Raw genomic sequence first — 24235 nt, 5'->3', positions numbered from 1 at the left:
CATGCCGGACCAGGCAGCCGCAGTTTAATGAATGTCAGCCCCATGCCAGCGCTGTGATACCCGGACACTTCTGCATTCACTCATTGTAAGGATTTGTGTTGTTGTCATTACTCAGATCTTTTGTGTTTAAAATATAGTGTCAAGATTGGAGCAAATTCTCCAAATATCGTGCACGCCATTCCTTTTAACCACATGTTTATTTACTGGCCAATGTGAATGCAGCTAGAAAAGACATGATCGCTGCCCTCATGGGACTTACTGCCTAGATGTGGAGAAAAGATTCATGCCCATGGAAAAATTCAAGACTATATTTAATTATTAAAAGAAGGCAAGTGCATGAAGAGAGTAAACAAACTGCTTCTCTGATTTGGGCGTTTCCTCATCTGTGGAATAGAAGATGAAAATAATAATAATGATAAAGACTCCCCAGCACTTGTGTGAGACTACAGTGTAAAATGCTCAGTACTGTGTCTGTGACATTGTAAGTGCTCCATAAGCAGCAGTTTACATGGTTTTAAAAGGACTTGGATTCTGTGTTCAGATCCCATGTCTGCCACCAAGTGTGTGTGACTTCAAGCAAGTTATTAAGTTCTCCAGCCTATAAAATGAGATTGGACTAGCAGACCTGTAAGATTCAACCAGCTCTGACGCTCAATGGTTAAGCATGCTAAACTGTGTGCTAGTGACTATAAATATAAATACGGTTGTTGAGAGAATGGCATGTCAAGAAAACAGATCTTATTAGATTAGAGAAAGTATATTAGAAAATTTGATGAAATAAGGTTAAATAGACTGTGGTTAAGTTATGGAGAAACCTGAAAAATTAGGGGGAAGATATGGTTTGCAAAATGTAGTGTTTTGAATGGGCAAATTCATAGACACAAGAAGTAGAAGTTACCAGGAGCTAGAGAAAGAGGAAGTTATTGTTTAATGGATACAGAGTTTTTGTTGGGATGATTAAAATGTTTTGGGTATAGGCAGTGGTGATGGTTATGCAACATTGTGAATGTATTTAATGTTACTGACCTGTACACTTGGGAATGGTTAAAATGATAAATATGCATTTTTACTGCAATATAAAATGTAGTTTCTTAATCAGAGCAGTGACACCAGGAAACCAGCGTTTTAAGAAAATTAATCTGGTAGTGATGCTCAGAGATAACCAGAGAGATTGGAAGCAGAGGAACAAACTCACAAGCTATTTTAATAATGTAGCTAAGACATATTGAGAGTCTCAAAAGTAATGTGGCATCAGTGAAAATGGAAAGGAAGAGGGTACACGCCGATTTAGGAAAGATGTTGGGGTTCAGAGGCAATGGCCAAGAAAGAATTTCTGAGCTATATTGAGTGCAAAAAGGTGGTTTTATTAAAGCACGGGCACAGAGCACAGGGACAGGGCCCGTGGGCAGAGAGAGCGGCACCGGGCTCCTGAGCAACGGCCGGTGATGTACTTTCAAGGGGTAGCGTGAATCTCTAAGGAATTATGGAAGCAGGGTTTCCAAGACTTTGAGGGGGTTTAGCTGTTGTTAGGAAAAGGTCATTTATCACCGTTTAATAAAACCTTAGTCATGAGACCCTTCAGATGTATATTGGTAGGTCATATGCTTGGGGGATGATTGCCAACTGATATCTTGGGGGGTAGAGATAAAGGAAGTTTCTAAAGGAATGTTTATATGTTAAAGTAAACTTATAGGATGGCGGGGGGTGGGGGGGCGTTGTCGGGATAATGTTAAGCTAAGCCTTTTGCCCTTAGCAAAATATTAACGTTGGGACAGCTGAGTTCCTAGAGGAATGTCATTTTGCCTGTTTTAAGGACTTGTCAGTGGGCTGTAAGTAGTAAGGAAATTTAATTTTTCTTTTGCCTTTGCTTCCCACATCACATATAAAACACATCTTATAGAGATATTTAGTAAGAGGCAATATAGTGTTAAAAGCATTGAGCTGGTCTGCCTGGATTTGGATCCAGCCCTGCCACTTACCAGCTGCATGACCATAGGCAAGTTACTTTACTCAGTTTCCAACATCATAAGACCTGTAATGCCATTTACACGTAATCCTGTTATATCCGTGTACTTGACATGAAACAATGTCTGGCACGTGCTTAGTATTTGGTGAGTGCTAGCTCTTCATAGGTAATAGGGAATGTATTGACACTTTTTTTTCAGTAGAAGGAAAATCAAGTGCTAAGGGGTAGAATCAAAAATAAATTCTGAGAATCTTCCATAGAGTTCTTAAGGGAGAACTCTAAATCTTGCAGCTTTCCTTGACAATAATTTGAAGCTTACGGGCTAAATGAGAAGAATAATTCCAAGAGATCATCTCTGTGGATGTGATCCCTGGGATGCAAGAGGCAAGTATTAATGAATTATTCGATGTCTGGATAGGAAAGCGAAATACATGTCTTCTAACTGGAAGAGGAAACTGTATGGATCTTTGCCTAAAATGGTTTACGTGGCAAAAAATGTTTAAGACATTCTCACACATAAAATTAAACAATAGTTGTTTCAATTCAATTCAGTTCAGTTCAGTATTTCTAGTATTTCTAGTACTGTGACAATAATTTGATTCAAGAAAGAATGACTATGAAATATTGGTTACAATAGGGCTGATTATCTCTTGTGAAAACACATGGCTCTAATCTTGGTGATTTTAAGCACAAAAACAAAAACAACATCAACGATAAAAAAAGGTGGTACCATTTGTTGAGTGTACTACCCATTGTGCTGTTTTACATACATTATCTTCTTATTTAATTAAGGGAGGGATAATTGTTTATGTACCAAGCACTATATCAGTGTTCTACAGACATTATCTTAATTCTTATTTAATTGAGGAGGGGATGATAATTCCCATTTTACAGGTGAGAAAACAGAGGCTTAAGTGTAGAGATGGGGTTCAAACTCAAATGATTCTGATTCCCTCTTTTCTCCCTTTTCCCCCCAGTAATCTAATTACATTCTTCCTTTAAGACTTAGCTCATAGCACATGCCCCCTTTAAGGCCTTTGCTGACTTTCTAGCCTACCCCCAAGTTGCTGAACTTCTGAGTTTTCAGTTTTCATTCTTGGCTCCTTTTCTCCTGCCGCCTCAGAGAGCTATATGTCTTCCTCTTGAGGGCAAGGACAGTTCTTCCTTCTCTTTCCCACTAATAAAAAATATAGAGTCCCTATCATGTCTACACCAAGGTTTTACAGTGGTGAATAAAACAGTCATGTACTCCTTCCTCATGGGACTTTCTAGTCTTATAAGACCGTATCTTTTCTTTTTCTTTTTTAAAGATTTTATTTATTTATTTGACAGAGAGACACAGTGAGAGCAGGAACACAAGGGGGGGAGTGGGAGAGGGAGATGCAGGCTTCCCGCTGAGCAAGGAACCCAATGTGGGGCTTGATCCCAGGACTCTGAGATCAAGACCTGAGCCAAAGGCAAACACTTAACGACTGAGCCACCCAGGTGCCCCACATAAGACCATATCTTTCTTCAATTAACAAAGAAGCATAGAGCATCAGGGCCAGACTCTGTAAATTGCACTGGGCCTGTGATTTTTAAAAAACTTTTTATTTAGGTAGATAGGGATTTTTGTTTCTTTGCTTCATTTTTGTCTCTTCTAGCACTTAGAACATAGTAGGTGCTCAATAAATATTTTATGAATTAGTGCATGATTGAATGAATGTAGATACGAAGATTAGATTTCTCCAGTTTCATAGCTGGTTGGTTCATAAAAGGCACTCACCAAATGACTGACTGATTACGTAGGCTACTTTACTGAAAGCTCCCACAGACAGGTCAGCAATTGGAAGCTAAGGGAGGGTCTGGGCTGGTAAGAGCAGGGGGCGTGTCTGACCCGGGTTTGGCTCTTGGAACATGCGCAGTTTTCACAGACGGTGACGAGCGAAAAATGCGGAGGACGCGATTACGTAGACGCTGGTTCTGATTGGTTACCGTTCGCGCGCGAGGGGTCGTGCCGACTCGTCGCCAAGTAAACAGGCTAGGTGGGGGCGGGGCCAGCGAGGTGCCGCGACCTGGTTGGCCAGTCGGGGGTTGGGGGTTTCGCGGATTGGTCCCGGCCCGGAGCTCAGCTGTGGAGCGTACCGGGACCCGCAGCCGGCGGCCTGAGGGATGGACGAAACGAGCCCACTGGTGTCCCCCGAGCGGGCCCAACCCCCGGACTACACCTTCCCGTCCGGCTCGGGCGCTCACTTTCCGCAGGTGCCGGGGGGCGCGGTCCGAGTGGCGGCGGCGGCTGGCCCGGCCCCCTCTCCGCCGGGCTCGCCAGGCCACGACCGGGAGCGGCAGCCACTGCTGGATCGGGCTCGGGGCGCGGCGGCCCAAGGCCAGACCCAAACCGTGGCGGCGCAGGCCCAAGCCCTGGCCGCCCAGGCGGCGGCGGCGGCGCACGCCGCGCAGGCCCACCGCGAGCGGAACGAGTTCCCGGAGGACCCCGAGTTCGAGGCGGTGGTGCGGCAGGCCGAGCTGGCCATCGAACGCTGCATCTTCCCCGAGCGCATCTACCAGGGCTCCAGCGGAAGCTACTTCGTCAAGGACCCTCAGGGGGTGAGAGCGGGGTGGGGGCCGCCGCCGCCGCCTTTGGGGAGGGTGGGCCTGTCCGGGGGAGTTAGCAGCTTCGCACAGCCAGAGGGAGAAGGGGGGTTGAAAGGCTGCAAAAGGGAGAAACTTCGCAGTGCAGAGCCCCTTGGCAAGATTTTGGAATGCCCCTGAGGACTGGAGATGGAGAAGCTCTGCGGACTGAAGAAATAAATCAGAACCTATTTGGTGGGGGAGGAGTGAGCGGAGAATGAAAAAGAGGAAATTGACCAGATACAGGCAAGGGGCCCGGCGGTGTGGTGGGGCAATCGGCCTGTCGACGGAGACGCGCGGGGAGATGCTACTTTCTAGTAGATTCCTTAGCTTTAAACTACGGAGACTGCTATTCGGCCATTGTCCTACAGATTTGAGCTTTGGGTCCATTTCCTCTTTTTGGACCGAACCAGCGTTGTCGCTGTTCACTGAGGAGGACGGGGTGATCCATCAAGGGCTCTGAGGGTTCAGTTCCAGCCTTCTGTGTTGTGGGGATGTCTACCACCGTCCCAGGTCTCTTGCTGGCAGACGTCAGTGATGGAGTGGGTGGACTTAAACCAGTTTCATCTGTCCTGGTTATTGCTCACTTCTGGGAAATTGTTCAAATTCTTTTTTATGGTTCTTCAGTAAAGAATGCGGAGTTTTAGAAACAACAGGACTGCCTGCTACATTTTACTTTCATTTCTCTCCTAGGACTATCAGCAGTTTGCTTTTTAGATAAGGCAAAGTGCTGACCTTTATTTTTTGTCCCTTGCATATGTTTAAAGGGGGATGGGGACGAGATGGGTTGGGATGGACATGGGGTGACCAGGGCAGCTGAGAGGTGACTTTATTCTTTCGATAGCTGCAGAAGAATTTTTAAGGCATTTATATCAAACCAGAGGTATCATTGGAATATCAGTGGGTCAAAACATACTAACTTTTTCCTGTCAGAGTTCTCAGATGGGCCAGAATGGTGTATTGGAAAAATATACTGTTACACTTATTAAAATAATGGTTGTCAAATCTCCTGCAAATTTTTGCTGCGTCTCTCCTGGGTGAGCTCTTTATGTGGGTGGTATGCTGTTCCTAGAGGAGTGCCGTGTGGCCAGGATGGACTCTGACTTGTAGCCCTTGGTTAGGTTCATTGAATGATCTGGTCATTCTCCCAGATGTTGTTGTCCCTGAATTATCAAGAACCAGAAAGCAGTTCTGCCATCAGTGCAATTAACATAACCTGAGTTGGGGAAGTTGGGGAAAACTTTGAGAATAATAGGTCTTTCCAGGTCCCTCAAGTAAGGGAGCCCTGAGTTAAATTGAAAGCTCAGACGGGAACCATTACTTCTAGAATATAAGTACAGTGGGTGTCCTGAGGTCTAAATGTTAATAGCAAGATACTTTCATTTTTTTATATGTGTGGTTTTTATTTTTTATTTTATTTTACTTTTTTTTTTTTTTAGCTTGTTGGCTGATGTAAGAAGGGACTAATTATCTTTGATAGGTATAGGAACAGGAGTTTTTATTTTTCTTTCATGACACTGTTACAGCTTTGTTGGAAGTGTGTCAGGTCAGCTGAGAAGTGATCTGGTGCTCTGACAGGTGGGAGTAATAAGATCTTTCACTTCTACCTGGCAGGTAAAATTATGCCACCTCTGTGCATAGGCTACAGAGAATGACAGACTATGGGTATGTTCCTTGGTGATTTGCAGGATCCCAGGGTCTAAAATTTCCTGGCCACTGTCCTTTCTTAGAGAGGAAGTCAAAACACGTATGCCCTGACAAAACTTATTAATATAACCATCTTGCTCCCACTGAGGAAAATGTGGTTCAGAGCAGAGGACCACTTCCTAAATGCTGTGGTGGGTTAAAATGAACCACAGGTTCACTGTAGTTGGTCGTGTCATCTTTGGCCCTGCTCCAAATGTGTTTGTTTATTTTATTTAACAAGTACGTAGATAGCACTTACTATATACTAGGTACTGTTTTAAGTGCTTTACAAATAATAATTTACTTAGCACTTATAACACCCTTGGAAGTAGGTACTATTATTATCCCCGCAGATGATGACATCAAGGCACACAGTATAACTAATTTGCTTAGGGTCTTAACAGCTAGTAAGGTAGGAGGCAGGATTCAGACCCAGGCCAACTGGCTGCAGAATTCATGCTCTTAACCACTATGCAGTGCTGTCTCAAAGTTAGTCATCTGAATTTCTGCTTCCTCTTTTCATCTACCATATTAGTTAGGATTAAATTTGGCTATGTGTGGCAGAAAATTTAAAAAAATAATGACTTGAATAAAAATACATTAACTCTCATAGAAGAGATCTCTAGGCTGCCCAGGGCTGGCATGGCAATATGAACAATGTGCATCCTTCCATCCAGCTGATGAGCCATTCCTAGCATGTGGCTTCCACTTCATGATCCAAGATAGCTACTCAGACTGCAGACATCTTGTCTGTTTTTCAACCAGTTGGAAGAAGGAAAGGAGAGGGAGAGTATGCCCTCTTCCTTTTAAGATATTTCATAGAAGTTGCACCAGACTCTTTTTATATTCCATTGTTCAGAACTTAACTGCAGTAGTGGCTGGGGACTGTAGTCTTTATTTTGCCCCACTAAATATGCGGAGTCCCGTGTCCAAGGAAGAAGAGGGAACAGAGATTGGGGGAACCAGCAGTTTCTGCCAGAGCTGATTTTGGAGCTAGAGAGGCTAGAAGGTTCTTGAAGATAATAGCCCTGATTTCATTTCCCAATTTAGGATGGTTTCTCCCTCAGGGCAAGCAAGTGGAGACCTAGAGAACAGTAAGATGGAAAATGCTAGATTAGAAGGCATGGTAGAGAGTGCTCATATTACCCTCACTTGCATTCTTGTGCTTTCTGGTCTTAATGCTCAATCACCTATGAAAATATTTTTTGAGCATTTTCTGTTTTGTGAGGCTAGTAATACTGTATGTTCATATTGCCAAGAATCATAGAATAGCATGTGATTCATTAGTTTATTAAGAAGATTAAATGCGATATTACACATGAAAGCCTTTGGCATAGTTCCTGGTACGTAGCAGGAGCTCCGAGTGTTTTGCCTTTTGTTAAGTTAATGCTCACTGACCTCTGGATTAGGGTTTCTTGGATACATGGCATTGAATAAAGCAAAAGTAGTATAATTTTGAGATGATTTTATGACCACTGAGAATAGTAATTTATTAGATAATGTTAATTGGTATTTGCTTCAAAATTCTATGGATACTGCCCACATTTCTAGGAACTAGGCCTTATATTTAATTTGCAGTCTTTTAAAAATACTTATCCATCAGGAGCTTGTCATGAAAATGGTACAGATTTTTTTTTCATTTTTCAAATATAAAATTATGTTATAGTCCTGAGTGTGCTTCTTCCAACTACCTGTGCCCTCCCAAGAAATTCTGATGTCCTTATACGTGGTTGAGAGCAACACTGATAGCCCAACAAAGAATAAAGATCTCAAACAGAATAATTTTTTAAATTCTTTTTTATTTATTTGAGAGCGAGAGTGAGAGAGTGTGTGCAAGCACAGAGGGAGAGGGAGAAGCAGACTCCCCACTGAGCAGAGAGCTGGACTTGGGGCTCGATCCCAGGACCCTGAGATCACGACCTGAGCCGAAGGCAGATGCTTAACGGACTGAGCCACCCAGGCACCCTCAGAATAACTTTTTTTTTTTCTAAAATGTTAAGAGGTAGTCAAGTTTGTTGTCATATTTAGATGTAGTTCTTGAGGTTTTTAAGCATCATTACTGTCTATTGTAGGGACCTGTCCCAGGCCACCAGTTGTAACGGATGAGACAGGTTGGGTCAATGGCAGTGGATAGGAAAATAAATACAGTCTGAATCTCTTCTGTTGGCATTCTGTTTGGATCCCATCTTCTTTCAGGGTCTCATATATTTGGAGTAGCCCATCCCTCTCTTTTCTGAGAGTTAACATGTAAATAAGGCTTCTCTGCCTAAATAGGAGTGCTGTTTCTATCCGACTCCTAATACAGGATACAGCAGTTGTCCGAGGCTGAAGCATCTGTAGGAATCCTTTTAGGAGTGCACAGGTCAAAATTATTTTTATAACAATTTTAAGACTATTTGCCATTTTCATTCTCACTTCCTTGTGTGTGCACAGTGGAGATTCCCAGGGGCTACATGATGTGTGATAACAAAGCATTGAATATTAAGGAAGATGTGAAAATACAGTTGCCTTTTATTAAGCCAGACACTAGAGAGATTGCAAAAATGTGAAACAGTGCCTGCCTTTTCACTAAAAATTGTTTTTGAAAATAGTTATTTTTCACAAAAACATAGCACCTATATTAACATGTAATAGGTTTATTTTTATTAAGTGAATTAACAGTCTTAACATTTCAGTTTTAATTTGTAATACAGCAAATGTAGGTTTTACCCACATAAACAAAAGTTTTGGGGGTCTTTAATAATTAAGAGTTTAAAGGGATCTTCAGACCAAAATGTTGGAGAATCATCAGCTTCATGTTTACCAAATTAAAAAAAAAAAGACTTTTATTAGATGTTATTTCTGTGTACTTCACTGTACAGTATGAGCGATGTGCTTGAACTATCTTAAATTTTAGCGTCGCATAATACCTTCCTCCTTGGGGCTGCTGGATAGATAGAGAAAACCCTTTGCGTTCCAGTTCCCAGTATTTGGTTTGGGTTCTGACATCAGCCAGTGAGTGGCCTCCTGATTCCTGTGCAGTTCTCTTTGGATCCCCAGCTCCATTGCTGCTGCTGCTTAAGCTCCCTGTACCTTAGCCCTTTCATTAAAGGAGGGTTTGTCAGTGGGTGGTAAGGAAAGGCATTTGAAAAATACTGGCGGGGCCCCTGGGTGGCTCAGTTGGTTAAGCGTCTGCCTTTGGCTCAGGTCATGGTCCCAGGGTCCTGGGATTGAGCCCCGCATCGGACTCTCTGCTCCGCAGGAAGCCTGCTTCTCCCTCCCCCACTCCCCCTGCTTGTGTTCCCTCTCTCGCTGTGTCTCTCTCTGTCAAATAAATAAAATCTTAAAAAAAAAAATTGGCATCAAACTGAAGCTTACTCCTAACCAAATGTAAGAAAGGAATTGAAAGTATAGTAAAGAAGAGAGAGGAGAATGAGAAAAATTAGGCAGTAGACATTTTCTTTCTCAACCAAACCGTGGTGGGTGCCTTTCTGATTTGAGTGGTTCTAGAGTATTCTTGAGTATTCAGGAATACAGCTGAAAATGTGAAGTTCACATCAGCTTTGGAAATTAGGCCTGAGGCTGTGTCATGTATCATCCAGCAAACCTGCGGCGCTCACACACTGTCTTACACAAATGAAGGACTGAACACATGTTAGCAGAACTGAATTGAACTGAGGCCATGCTTAATCCTGAAGGGCCCTTGTCTCCCTTCCTGCGTAATATCTTTCTGTTCATCTATTCTTCTCACCCTACTGTCCCTCCATTTGTCCAGTCCAAACGTTATTATTTAATGAACCTGTGTGATACTGAGGTAGTGATGGTCACTAATGCTTTCACAGTCCTCAAGATGCTTTCCAATTCTCCTGTCGGAAGGAAATGGAGAAGTTTGAGAGGTGAGTCTGTAAATGGGGCTTTGCTGCGATCTTGGCCTTCAGTTTCTGCTTTCTTTAATGGAGGTATTTAAGCCTCAGTCCTGGTATGTTTCAGCCTCGCTAATAAGATTGTCTTGGTCTTCCTTCCGCTGGGAAGCAGCCTGCCGAACTCCACATTGTACCTCAGTTGAACTGACTGTTAAGTTGTGGGGGATGTGCCTCAAGCTGTCCTGTGGTTTTACTGTCTGGTTCCAGAGAGTTACCATGGACTCACTGGTCATTCTCTGAGTGATAGGGAGCCCCTTGTTACTGCTCCTGTGTGGTTTGGAGCCCAGGGTTCCGGGGGGACAGAGACAGGAATATTGCTAACTTAGGCCTTTTGCTAGCCATTTTGGATAAAAAGGTAATTCTGAAGACCTAGGATATGAATTTATGCATTTGACTTTCCCCAGTGAATCAGTAAGGTTGTTTGTGTTTAAGAATAAATTGATTCCCTTGGAGGGAGGAGAGTTCTGTATTTTTCTTGTCCTCTCAAATTCTTGTAAGGCTTCTTGAAAGAACTAGCCTCAAGATGGACCAATTATTGTTGGAGACATGTATCTAGCCAATTCCTAATATGAGTACATACTTAATGCAGGCAGATGGGCCTATGTTTTCTGCTGTGACCTGCCTGTCAGGAGGTGACACTCAAAGGAAAATGTCTTATGACCCAGACTAGCTTGAGTTGGCTGTGGGGGTGAGAGAGAGGGAGAGTCATATGATACAAAGATGAATCACTTGGATAGCATATTTACTTTTCTTCCTTTGAAAGTACCAGTTTGGGGACTAGAGGGAATGAGACAAATGTGAAATAACTGTGGAGGGCTGCCTGACCTGGGGAGGAAGACTCCAGAAGGGAGGCCCATTGTTTTGGGGTTGCAGCAGCATCCCATATGTCTAAGGACCTCTGAGGATTAAGTTCTCACCTGCAAGAGGAGATGGATTTTAATCTTTGTGGGCTCTGATGTCCTAATCTCTTGCCTGTCAGAGTTACTTAAAAGAACGCTGTTGTAATCAGATGGCAGATTCTTTTTCACACTGTGAGTTTTTCCTTCCATTGCTTTCTTAATTTGTCATTCCTAAACTTTTTATTTTAAGGTTTTGTTAACACCCAGGGAGTGAGATATTAAGACTGATAGAGGAAATCAAGCACTGCTGGAATTTTTTTAACCTCATACTATAATACCTTATTAATTACCTTTCAGTTGGTGCTTTTTTGAGCTTTTACCTAATTGATGCAGAACAATAGTTTGTATGAATTTACCTTGGAAGTTGGGGTTTGATGGTGTGAAAGTCTGTTTTACCAGGTATACTAGATGTGGCATCTTCTTTGGCCACAGCCCTTTCTGGCAGTGGGTCTCTTAGCTGCACATATGAGCTGTGTCTTCCTCTTACAAGCTGGGGAGAAGCCAGTGTCTGTCTTTAGGGATTGTCTGCCTGTGCCTTCCAGTTTCTTTCTAGAGTCTGTGACCTACTTTAATCAATTTGCCTTTAACATCCTATTTTTCTTTTCTCTGTGTAGAAGATCACTGCTGTCTTCAAACCCAAGAACGAAGAGCCATATGGGCACCTTAATCCTAAGTGGACCAAGTGGCTGCAGAAACTATGCTGTCCCTGCTGCTTTGGCCGTGACTGCCTTGTCCTCAACCAGGGCTATCTCTCAGAGGCAGGGGCCAGTCTGGTGGACCAAAAACTGGAACTCAACATTGTACCCCGTACGAAGGTCAGTGACCTATCTCCAGGGAGCCTTACTGCCTATCCAGAGTTTTCCTGGGCCTAAGTCCTGCTACATGTTAATGGAGCCATTACGACCAAGGAGGGCTATGTATGCCCTGAATCTAGGGCTCTCAGCCTTTTTGGGGGGAAGGTGGTAGATTTAGGCTCATGATATGATCATCTGATGGAAGCTATCCTGAGAGGGCGCCTGGGTGGCTCAGTTGGTTAAGCGACTGCCTTCGGCTCGGGTCATGATCCTGGAGTCCCTGGATCGAGTCCCGCATTGGGCTCCCTGCTCAGCAGGGAGTCTGCTTCTCTCTCTGACCCTCCCCCCTCTCATGTGCTCTCTCTCTCATTCTCTCTCTCAAATAAATAAATAAAATCTTTAAAAAAAATAAACTATACTTCCTTTAAAAAAAAAAAAAAAGGAAGCTATCCTGAGAAGGATACACATAAAATTTTTGCATACAATTTCAGGAAATTCACTGACCCTGTGATGCACATTTATGGGTTTCCCGGGTCTTTCCATCCTAGGTAACTGCAAGCTGGTTAGAAACCTAGCTACTTTTGTAGCTCATTCTCTTAGATTTCCGAGCTGTTCCATGATTTAGATATGTTCTAAAACGGACTAACTGATGTTAGCTAGGCACTTAGGTAAGGTCTGGCAAGGAGGAGTCTAGGATGGGCTGAGGTTTAGAGTAAAGATCTGGCTTGAACCTGTACGGGAACTGACATGGAATTCTCATCCATCTTTATGCTATGGGAAACTGGTACTTATCTGAACATAACAAAATCGGGGTCCCAGATCCAGGCAAATCCACACTTAGAATGAATTTGCACACACCTTATATGTGTGATAGACTTAGCTTAGGTTCTGAGCCCTGCCACCCCCTCAGTATGCTGAAATACAGAATTGATTGCATACATTTTACTGATGCCGGGTGAAGAGCCCCTGTACTACAGGTGTCCATGAAACTTTCCAAGGGTTGTGAGGGGAAGGAATGCCTGCTGGTCAGCATATGAACTTTCAAGGACACATCATCACCCATTTAGTATGTGTGGCTACCTGAGGTTTAGTAACAACTTGAGGTGGAACTCTGATATGATGCCCTAAGGCTACAGGGGCATCTTTGTAGCTATCGGCCTTAATCCTCTGAGAATCTGATGAAAGCTAGAGATGTCGTTCCCAGAAAAAAATTCATATGTTTACAACTGTTGTTTTGCATATAATTTCACTGGGATGGTTCATGGACCAGTTGGAGTCCATTCATTAACCTTGTAAGGACCATGCCAATAGACTAAAGACCCCTGCTTGAGGTTTTCTTTGTAGGTTTAGATAGTAGACTCTGTGGGCAAAGAGACTGATCAGCAGACAGGAGCTTCCCTTCAAACCTATTTTTTCTGTTTTCCCAGGGTGTTTTAGAAGAAATTGTGATTGTTGTGGTGGTTTAACTGTCTGCTCCTTTGCTGCCAAACTCCAAACAATCAGCCAACTGGTTTGTAAGTTTGTGGAAGTCAGGGACCATTTCTTGAAATTTCCTCTTATTCTCAGCACCTAGCAAAGTACTGTGGGTTTTTTTGTTTGTGTTTTTGTTTTGAGAGAGTGTGCACATGAGCTGGAGGGCGGGGCGTGGGGCGGCAGAGGGATAGGGAGCGAGAGTCTCAAGCAGGCTGCATGCTCAGCACAGTCTCATGACCCTGAGATAGTGATCTGAGCCAAAATCAAGAGTCGGACACTTAACCGACTGAACCACCCAGGTGCCCCAAGCAAAGTCCTGTTTTTATGGTAAGTGCCAGCTGAATCAGTGAGTGAATGTCAAAACATGAGGGACAATCCTAGAGATCTCCCAGCTCAGATCTATGGGGAGAGTGTTTGCTTATAGCTCCCAGTGACAGCTGATTCACTGCCTGACCTTGTACAGCTCATTCCTTCCCTTTATGCTTTAGTTGTGTTGAACATCTTGTATGATGATTAATGCTCCAGAGATCTCCTGCCTAACCTGAATTCCTCCTACTAGGCCCCTCCTAGACTCTAAACATTCTTTTAAATACTCCTTGCTCATCACTGTAATTCCTTTTCTTTACTAGGTAAATAGCAGTCTGCCCCTGGCCCTGTGCGTGTTCTGCCTGTGTTTCTGGAGTGTAGTGCCTAAAAATCAGGGCTTGAGTTCCAATTCTGGCTCTGCAGCTCTTGATTGGGTGACCCTTGGCAAGTCACTTAAGACACCCCCACACGCTTTGTGTGCTCAGTTTCCTCACTATAAAAATAAGGATATAAATAGTTCCTACTTTATGGGCCTGCTATTAAGATTACACAGGATAATCCATGTAAAACACGTAGCCCAGTGCCTTGGCACAATGTAAATACTCCATATGTCTTAGCCTGTGGTACTTTTATGACAATTCTAATCATAATAGAATGTCACCTGCCATGATCCTGTTCTTCCCCATCTCTGGTCTTCCTCTTTCCCTGTTAGATGTTTCCCTGTTTGATGTTCTGCATCAAAAAGTCAGCAACAACAAAATACTAGCCTTCCATGAGACTGAGATGAGACAGAACTTTGCAAGCTTAACCTACAGCTGCCAGAGAATAGTGAGAGGAGGTCTCTCCTCTCCCACCCTCCCCACCCTTGTGACAGGATTCTATCCAGTTAATGAGAGCATCTATTGCTATGGGAACAGGGCTCATGTTATGATGGAGCTTCAAATAGTAAGGTTCCAGGTCTCACTCGATAGCTTGTTTTCTGCTCTCTGTTACTGTAAGGTTTCGGGTTATGATAGTTTCATTAGTCATAGAGAAAAAAGTAGGTTGTTACAGAGAGTGATTGAAAATAAATCTGAGGGGCGCCTGGGTGGCTCAGTCATTAAGCATCTGCTTTTGGCTCAGGTCATGATCCCAGGGTCCTGGGATCGAGCCCTGCATCGGGCTCCCTGCTCTGCGGAAAGCCTGCTTCTCCCTCTCCCACTCCCCCTGCTTGTGTTCCCCCTCTCGCTGTGTCTCTCTCTGTCAAATAAATAAATAAAATCTTAAAAAAAAAAATAAGTCTGATTGGGGGGAAAGGGTGGTTTATTGCTTGAGAGAGTGAGGGTTTTCATTGTGGAAACTGGCAAGGTATTCTTAGGACAGCCTTTTTTCTCCTTAATTTCTGTGCTTGTGTTTCCTGGGCAGAGATTGCCAACCTACTGTACCTTGCACATCCATTGTAGATACTCCTGTTAACTTTGGATGGACAGATGAATGGCTAGGAGGGAGGGAATGATTTTGTCCCTCTCTAAGATTCATAGGCACAATAATTAGTTATTTGTAATGAATTTTACAAGGCTTAGAAAAGAAAGAATTTTAAATTTGATTTTCGTTGTTTATATGCTGAGACTCACTTGTTGCTATCTCTGAAAGGAGCTTGTAACTCATTCATGCATTCACTTAATAAATATTTAATGAGCATGTGCCAGCCACTGTGTTAGGTACTGAAGATGCTAATATGAATAAAATAAGATGTTCACTTTTCCCCCCAAATCTCTTGAGTCTTAAGAGAGAGGTTAGATGTATAAATGGATAATCACAAGATGGTGTGATAAGGGTGATAATGGACATACATACGGATTACAGTGTTATTACCACAATTTGACAATCAAGTGTAATTTTTTTTGGGGGGGGTGGGACAGAGGGAGAGGAAGAGAGAGAGAATCTGAAGCAGTCTCCATGCCCAGTGCGGAGCCTGACGTGGGACTCGGTCATGACCTGAGCCGAAATCAGGAGTTGGACACTTAACCAACTGAGCCACTCAGGCGCCCCAATGAAGTGTAATACTGATGGCCCATTAAAACATGTTTTTTTGAAGGGTTTTTGGGTGGCTCAGTCGGTTAAGCATCTGCCTTTAGCTCAGGTCATGATCCTGGGGTCCTGGGCAGAGAGCTGGGAGCCTGTTTCCTGCTTCTGCTTCTCCCTCTCCCTCTGCCCCTCCACCCTGCTCATGCTCCGTCTCTCTTTCTCAAAGAAATAAAATCTTTAAAAAAATGTTTTTTTGAATAGTTAATGCGGGCATCTAGTGTAGAAATCAGAAGGCACAGGAGGGTAAACAGAGAAGAGCAGTTCAGCCTCTCTCCCACCTCTGCCTTCCAGCCACTCCATTTCCTTCCTCAGAGGCAGCTTCTGGTACTAGTTTCTTGTGTAATATTCCAGATAAAGTCTGCATAGATATGCATGTTATATAGCAATTCACTAAAGATTAAAAGCCATTTTAATGTTTATTTTTTAATTTTTTTTAAGGTTTTATTTATTTGACAGAGCACAAGTAGGCAGAGCAGTAGATAGAGGGAGAGGGAGAAGCAGACTCCCCGCTGAGCAGAGAGCCCGATGCGGGGCCCAGTCCCAGGACCCTGGGATCATGACCTGAGCCGAAGGCAGACACTTAACCAACTAAGCCACCCAGGCGCCCCTAATGTTTATTTTTTAATGTTTATTTTTAAAATGTGAATAAATTGCACATAGTACAGAATTCAAAAGGAATAAAAGGGTATAGAGTGAATCGCAATTTGTTTTTACCTGGAGAGAAAAATAGGCCCTGGGCCCTCTTCTCCTAACCCAGGAGATGGCTGTATTAGACAGGGGAATTCCTGCTAGCTGCTATAACAACTCCTGAATCTCAGTGGTTGAATGGATCTCGCTCACATCATAGATTCATGCCAGTTAGGCAGTTCTCCCAGATCCCTTATCACTCCATGTAGGGACAAGAGATCTAAGATCCTTCCATGATGTGGTTTTGGCTCATCTCTGAGCCCTTCATTTCCAGCTGCACAGATTGGGGAGTGTGAACTAAGGATCATGGGAGATTTAAGGGGACAGGCCCGGAAGTGATATACGGACATCACTTTGTCAACATTCCATTGGCCTGAACTACTCATATTAGAAAGGCTGAGAAGTACATTCTTTCTGCATCCCCTGGAAGAGGAACAGTATTGGTGAGCATCCAGGTATTCCCTGCCATAGTGATGTATTTCCTTATACTCAACTGTAACCTAGGTATCTGTTCTCTTTCCACTGTAGGTAGTATACCTGGCCAGTGATACCTTCAACTATAGTGCCATTGACCGAGTAAAGTCCAGGGGCAAGCGGCTTGCGCTAGAGAAAGTGCCAAAAGTTGGGCAGCGGTTTAATCGCATCGGGCTACCGCCAAAGGTATACACTGCACCTATGTGGCTTAGTAAAGGTGATGATGTATGGTGGCATAGCCATCCAAGTGGTGAAACAAGGCGCATAGAGACTTGCGTATAGACATGTGAATAGCCTGCCCTGAGGCTTCCGTCTTCCTCATTTCTGAGGGTCTAAGGTTTGGGGAATAATTCTCCAGAGAACAGAGCCCCTAACTTTCTCACTTTACTGCTCTGGCCCATTTAGATGCGCTTCTTGAATTTGGATGGGCAGTCACTCTTATGACCTTTTCCTGATATAAACTCCATAGGGCATTATGGGCCACCCGGCTTACTCCTGGGCTCTCTGGACTTGAGCTGTAGGGAAATACCTTTATTCCTGCTCTTTGGCTGCAGGTTGGTTCATTCCAGCTCTTTGTTGAAGGCTACAAAGATGCAGACTACTGGCTACGGCGTTTTGAAGCAGAACCTCTCCCGGAGAACACTAACCGGCAGCTACTGCTGCAGTTTGAGCGGCTGGTGGTGCTGGACTACATCATCCGCAACACTGGTGAGCAGCTATGGGCAGCCCGGGACCTGTGCTAGACCACCGTGAGGTACTCCATACCAGAGTGCCTTCTTGGGATGAAGGTTTCCTAAGTCAGAAGGGCCTTGAAAATAATTTTCCAAGACAAGCTTTGTTCAGGCACATCATGTGCGGTTATCAGAGGTAGGGAATCCTGGAGCCAGTAGTTACTAATGTTTTATCTTAACCTCTTTCCCGGTCCCAGACAGAAGACACACTGGCTCTTCCAAAGCAACATCAGGAATACTTTTGCCCTTGATCCCTAGTTACTCATAGTAGCAAGACCTATCACAGGACAGTTTTGTCTTTAAGTACCTCATATTAGTGGACTCATACAGTATTTGTCACTTTGTGACTGGCTTATTTCACTTAGTATATGCCCCTAAGCTTTATTCATGTTGCAGCATATATCAGAATTTCCTTTTTAAGGCTGGATATACATTGTATGTATATACTGTTTTTGCTTATCTCTCCGTCAGTGGACACTTGGGTTGCTTCCATGTTTTAGCTCTTGTGAATAATGTTGCTATGAACATGGGTGTACAAATATCTTTGAGACACTACTTTCATTTCTTTTGAGTATATACCCAGAAGTGGAATTGCTGGGTAATATGGCAGTTCTGTTTTAATTTTTTTTTAGTTGAAGTATGGTTGACCTATGTTTAATTTTTTGAGGAGCTGCCATCCTGTTTTCCACAGTGGCTGCACCATTTTTACATTCCCACCAGTGGTGCACAGGGGTTCCAGTTTCTCTACCTTTTCATCACCACTTGTTATTTTCTGGGTTTTGTTTTGTTTTGTTTTTCATTTGTAGCCATCCTGATAGGTATAATGTGGTCTCTCCTTGTAGTTTTGCATTTCCCTAATGATTAGTGATGTTGTGAACATCTTTTCATCTACTTTTTGGCCATTTGCATATCTTTGGAGGAATGTCTGTTCAACTCCTTTTCCCATCTTTGAATCACGTTGTTTTGTTGTTGAGTTGTAGGAGTTTTTTTAATATATTCTGGATATTAATTCCTTATCAAATACATGATTTGCAAATATTTCCTACCATTCCATGGGGTGCCTTTTTATTCTGTTGATAGTATCTTTTGATGCAATTAATTTTTAAATTTTCACAAAGTCCAGTTTGTCTATTTTTTTGTTTATTGTCTGTGCCTTTGGGGTCATATGCAAGAAATTATTGCCAAATCTAATGCCATGAAGCTTTTGCCCTATGTTTTTGTCTTAAGAGTCTTATAATTTTTGGTCTTAGATTTAGGTCATGGATCCACTTTGAGTTAATTTTTGTATATGGTCTGAGGTAAGGGTCTAACTTCATTTTCTGTATGTGGATATCCAGTTTTCCCAGCACCATCTGTTGAAAAGACTATCTTTTCATCATTGAAGGGTCTTGTCACCCTTGTTGAAAACCATTTGATCATACATGCAAAGGTTTATGTCTAGACTGTATGGTATTTCATTTGTCTATGTGTCCGTCTTTATGCCATTACCACACTATTTTGATTTATATAGCTTTGTATTAAGTTTTGTAATAAGCATAGTTTTGTTTTGTTTGTTTGAGAGAGTACGCGCACATGTGCGCACAAGTTGGGGAGGAGGGGCAGAGGGAGAGAGAGAATCCTAAGCAGGCTCCATGCCCAGCGCAGAGCCTGACCCAGGGCTCGATTTTACAACCCCAAGATTACAACCTGAGCTGAAACTAAGAGCTGGACACCCAACAGACTGAGCCACCCAGGCGCCCCTATAGTAAGTATAGTTTTATAGTAAGTTTGGAAATTTGAAGGAAGTGTGAGTCCCCGAGCTTTGTTCTTTTCTTTCTGGATTGTTTTGTCTATTTGGTATCCCTTGAGATTGCATATAAATTTTAGGATGGGTTTTTCTATTTCTGCAAAAAACATCATTGGGATTTTGATAGGAATTGCATTAAATCTCTAAATAGCTTCAAAGTAGTATTGACATCTTAACCATATTGAGCCTTCCAGTCTGTGAGTATGGAATGTCTTTCCATTTATTTATGTCTTCTTTAATTTCTTTCAGCCATGTTTTGTAGTTTTTATTATACAAATCTTTCACCTCCTTGGTTAAATTAATTCCTAAGTATTTTATGCTTTTTGATGCTAAATGGAATTGTTAATTTGCTTTTTGGATTGTTTGTTGTTAGTAAGTAGAAACACAAATGATTTTTATGTGTTGACTTTGTACTCTGATACTTTGCTGAGTTTATTCTGATTTTTTGTGTGTGGCATCATTAGGGTTTTCTACATATAAAGTCATATCATCTGTAAACAGATAATTTTACTTCTTTCTTTCAAATTTAGATGCCTTTTATTTCTTTCTCATGCATAATTGCTCTGGTCTTCCAGTACCAAGTTGAATAGAAATGTTGAAAGCGGGCATCTTTGCCTTGTTCTAGATCTTAGAGAAAAGCTTTTGGTCTTTCACCATTGAGGATGATGTTTGTTGTGGTTTTTCATGTATGACTTTTATTGTTAACATGGGGCTTGATCTCATGACCCTGAGATCATGACTTGAGCTGAAATCAAGAGTTGGCTGCTTAACCAGCTGAGCCACCCAGGCGCCCCTGCATGGTCTAGTCTTTAGCTTTTGTGTTTCTAGGAATGTGGCCATTTCATCTAGGTTATCCAGTTTCTGGGTATACAATTGCCTATAGTACTCTCTTACAATCCTTTTTATTTTTATTTTGGTAAAATTGGTAGTAATGTCCCTACTTTCATTTCTGATTTTAGCAATTTCATTCTTCTCTCTTTTTTTCTTAAACTAAATAGCTCAATGGTTATCAATTTTATTCATCCAGTGAGACAACTCTTATATTTTAGTTTTAGAGCATTTGGTTTATTTATCTATAATGTACATATATATTTGGATTTTCATCCACCATCTTATTTCCTTTCTATTTTGTGTGCTTGTCTTTTTTTTTTTTCCTCCCCTTCTCCCTATGATCTCTTTTCTTTCTTGCTTTCTTTTAAAATTATTTTGTAATTAGGGGCGCCTGGGTGGCTCATTCGGTTAAGCGTCTGACTCTTGATTTTGGCTCAGGTCATGATCTCAGGGTCATGAGATTGAGCCCAATGTCAGACTCTGTGCTCAGCACAGACTCTGCTTGAGATTCTTTCTCCCTCTCCCTCTGCCCCGCCCTCTGCTCACACGTGCTTTCTCTCTCTCTAAATAAAATCTTAAACTATTTTGTAAGTATTTCATTTCTCCCCTCTTTTAGCTCAGAAGTTTATATGCTTTGTCTTTTCCCTTGATGGTTACTCTAAAGATTACCATGTGAATCTTTGATTTCCTATCTCCAGACTTTTGTACTATTAGTGTCATACATTTTAATTATATATGCATGTATGTATGTATATGTGTCTGTATGTTTGTGCATATGTAAAACCACTTTTCTGTAAAACCATAAGATGATATTGTTATTATTACTGTTATTAATAATACTTATGGAGACGTTTGAGCCTATATAAATAAAGCAGAATAGTGAACCTCCATGCACTGGTCATTCCAGCCTTAACAACCATCAGTCCATGACTAATCCTATCCCATTCACACTTCCGTTTACTTATCTTCTTTTATTATTTTAAAGCAAATTACAGATGTAATTTTATTCATAATTATTTCAGTATGTGTCTCTAAAAGATAACTCTTTTTTTTTTTTAAGATTTTATTTATTTATTTGAGAGAGAGAGAGAGAGAATGAGAGAGAGCACGAGAGGGAAGAGGGTCAGAGGGAGAAGCAGACTCCCCGCTGAGCAGGGAGCCCGATGCGGGACTCGATCCCGGGACCCCAGGATCATGACCTGAGCCGAAGGCAGTCGCTTAACCAACTGAGCCACCCAGGCGCCCTCTAAAAGATAACTCTTTAAAAAAAAAACACTTATATCACAAAAAGCTAATATTTATCTAGATTTACTAATATGTTTACCCATTTTATTGCTCTTTCAGTTTTCCTGTATCTCCAAGCTTCTGTTTGGGATAATTTTCCTTTGACTTAGAGAATATAGATACTTTTGTTTTTAAGATTTTATTTATTTATTTGAGAGAGAGAGAGAAAGAGCACAAGCAGGGGAAGGGGCAGAGGGAGAGGGACAAGCAGACTCCCCACTGAGTGGGGAGCCTGAGGCAGGGCCTGATCCCAGGATCCTGGGATCATGACCTGAGTCAAAGTCAGACGCTTAATCGGCTGAGCCACCCAGGTGCCCCGACTTAGAGAATATTTTAATACTAGTCTGCTGATGATGAATTTTGGTTTTGTTGGTTTGAAAATGTCTTCATTTTTGTTTTTTGTTTTTTTTTAAAGATTTTATTTATTTATTTGATAGAGACACAGCAAGAGAGGGAACACAAGCAGGGGGAGTGGGAGAGGGAGAAGCAGGCTTCCCGCTGAGCAGGGAGCCAGATGCGGGGCTCGATCCCAGGACCTGGGATAATGACCTCAGCCTAAGGCAGACGCTTAACGACTGAGCCACCCAGGCGCTCCTCACCTTCATTTTTGAAGGCTATGTTTGCTGGGTGTAGAATTTGGGATTGGTAGTCATTTTCTTTCAATAGTTAAAAAAAAACCCATTCCATTGTCTTCTGTTCCCATGATTTCTGTGAAGCCAGTTGTTCCTGTATTATTGTTGTTTCTTTGAAGGTAATCTCTTTTTTTCTCTGGCTTCTTTGAGATTTTCCCTGTAGTTGGTTTTCAAAATTTTTACTGCAATATGCTTGGTATAGTTTTCTTTGTATTATCCTGTTAGGGATTCACAGTTTCCCTTGAATCAATAGTTTGATACCTTTTGTCAGTTTTGGAAGATTCTCAGCTATTCTCTCTTTATTTTATTTATTTATTTATTTATTTATTTATTTATTTAATTTATTTTTTAAAAAAGATTTTATTTATTTATTTAATTGACAGAGAGAGACAGCGAGAGAGGGAACACAAGCAGGGGGAGGGTCAGAGGGAGAAGCAGGCTTCCCGCGGAGCAGGGAGCCCGATGCGGGGCTGAGATCATGACCTGAGCTGAAGGCAGTTGCTTAACCAACTGAGCCACCCAGGCGCCCCTATTTATTTATTTTTAAGTTTAAAAAAACTTACACCCAGCCCTACAACCAGCAGGTGCTCTAGGAGAAAATAAGCCACAGATGATGGACTCCCTGTCTGAATTTCCTTTCTCTCCCAGGTCTCAACACTTTAACTCTTAATGGTCTTGTTAAAATCGCCAATACCTTCAAGAGATTTAAAAATATTTTATCAATTTTTTATAGGTGTTCTCAGTAGAATGATTGGACCAAGTGCCCAAAATATGTAGTCCATCATGACTGAAAGTGAAAGTCACCCCAGTTTTTTCTAACTTCATGTTTCTGTTCACAGATCGAGGCAATGACAACTGGCTGATTAAATATGACTGTCCAATGGATAGTTCTAGCTCCCGGGTAAGAGATTGATCTGTGTCTTAAAGAAGAAGATGAGATAGTGTGTATGCATAATACAGAAACACATAATAATCAGAGATTAGGTCACATAGGTTCAGAAGAATCAGGATAGCACATATGTTTAAAATTGATAGGTTAATATTTGATAGAGTTTGTCTCAATCTGATTTTTAAGTGGTATCTTCTTGAATGGTGTTCATAGAGATAGAATGAAGAAAGGTTCAAATATGTTTGGAACATATTACATACTTGATGCCTTTCTTGGAGATTCACATTGCATGGTAGCATAGTAAAGGTTTGAGAAGTAGTCCATTAAATGAACCTCTTTAATTTTGTTTGGCCCAGTGATTTCTAAACTTTTTTAGAATACTTTCCTCATAATAGACCGTTCCATAGAACATCAGATTAGAAAACGCTGCTTCCTGCAACTTTCCTTACTTTCTCATTGCTTTCATCCTCTACCATGCTTTTCTATTCCTGCTCAGTCTGCACATTTAAAAAAATTAGTAGGAATGCTACCTAGAATAGGAGAGTAAGGTTGACTTTTATTCCTTATAATAAGTTTTTCTCTGTCCAGCTTTATTTAAATAGAATTGACGTATAACATTGTGCAGATTTAAGATGTGCAACGTGGTGATTTGATGCATGTATATTTTGCAAAATGTTTACCACAATAAGGTCAGTTAACACATTCTCATAGTGTTTTTACTTCCTTCTCTAATTGTGGTTCTCATATTTGGTACATGAAGAGCTTATTAAAAATAGTCAGAGTCTTCAGGCCTTTCCTCCACTAGGTCTGGGGTAAAACTCAGGATTCCATACTTTTTGTTATTTTCATTTATTTGACAGAGAGAGAGCATAAGCACAAGCAGGGGGAGGGGCAGAGGGAGATGGGGAAGCAGGCTTCCCACTGAGCAGGGAGGCTGATGCGGGACTCGATCCCAGGACCCTGGGATCATGACCTGAGCTGAAGGCAGCGCTTAACTGACTGAGCCACCCAGGCGCCCCAGGATTCCATACTTTTAATAAGACATCCTAGGGGATTCCGATGCAGGTATCTTCAACCTACATACCCTATTTCTGTGATGGCACCTGTGAACCTGAAGTATGGGCCAAACAGACAGTCATGAGAGTGTCTGACAGGCTATCATAGGTAGCCTGCCCCACTCTTTGCAGTCAGCCTTGTCCTTTTCCCTTATCACTGAAA

At 42.1% G+C, this 24235-nt stretch overlaps 1 protein-coding gene across 1 annotated transcript in view; it reads left to right on the top strand.

Annotated features, from left to right (window-relative positions):
• Positions 1-4028: 4028 nt before the first annotated feature.
• PI4K2A (phosphatidylinositol 4-kinase type 2 alpha) overlaps positions 4029-24235 on the top strand; it is a 29357-nt gene continuing 9150 nt past the window's right edge. The window contains exons 1-5 of the mRNA XM_025880572.2: positions 4029-4552; positions 11678-11878; positions 16919-17050; positions 17419-17572; positions 22968-23029. Of these exons, the coding sequence (XP_025736357.1) occupies positions 4118-4552; positions 11678-11878; positions 16919-17050; positions 17419-17572; positions 22968-23029 (984 nt within the window). The 5' untranslated portion in view covers positions 4029-4117. The remainder of the gene's footprint in view (positions 4553-11677; positions 11879-16918; positions 17051-17418; positions 17573-22967; positions 23030-24235) is intronic.

This window comes from Callorhinus ursinus, unplaced genomic scaffold (assembly GCF_003265705.2).
Source record: "Callorhinus ursinus isolate GAN/ISIS: 27379988/994484 unplaced genomic scaffold, GSC_fseal_2.0 scaffold20, whole genome shotgun sequence".
NCBI lineage: Eukaryota > Metazoa > Chordata > Mammalia > Carnivora > Otariidae > Callorhinus > Callorhinus ursinus.
The sequence above is the reverse complement of the archived record's forward strand: the minus strand, read 5'-3'. Positions and strand labels throughout refer to the sequence as shown.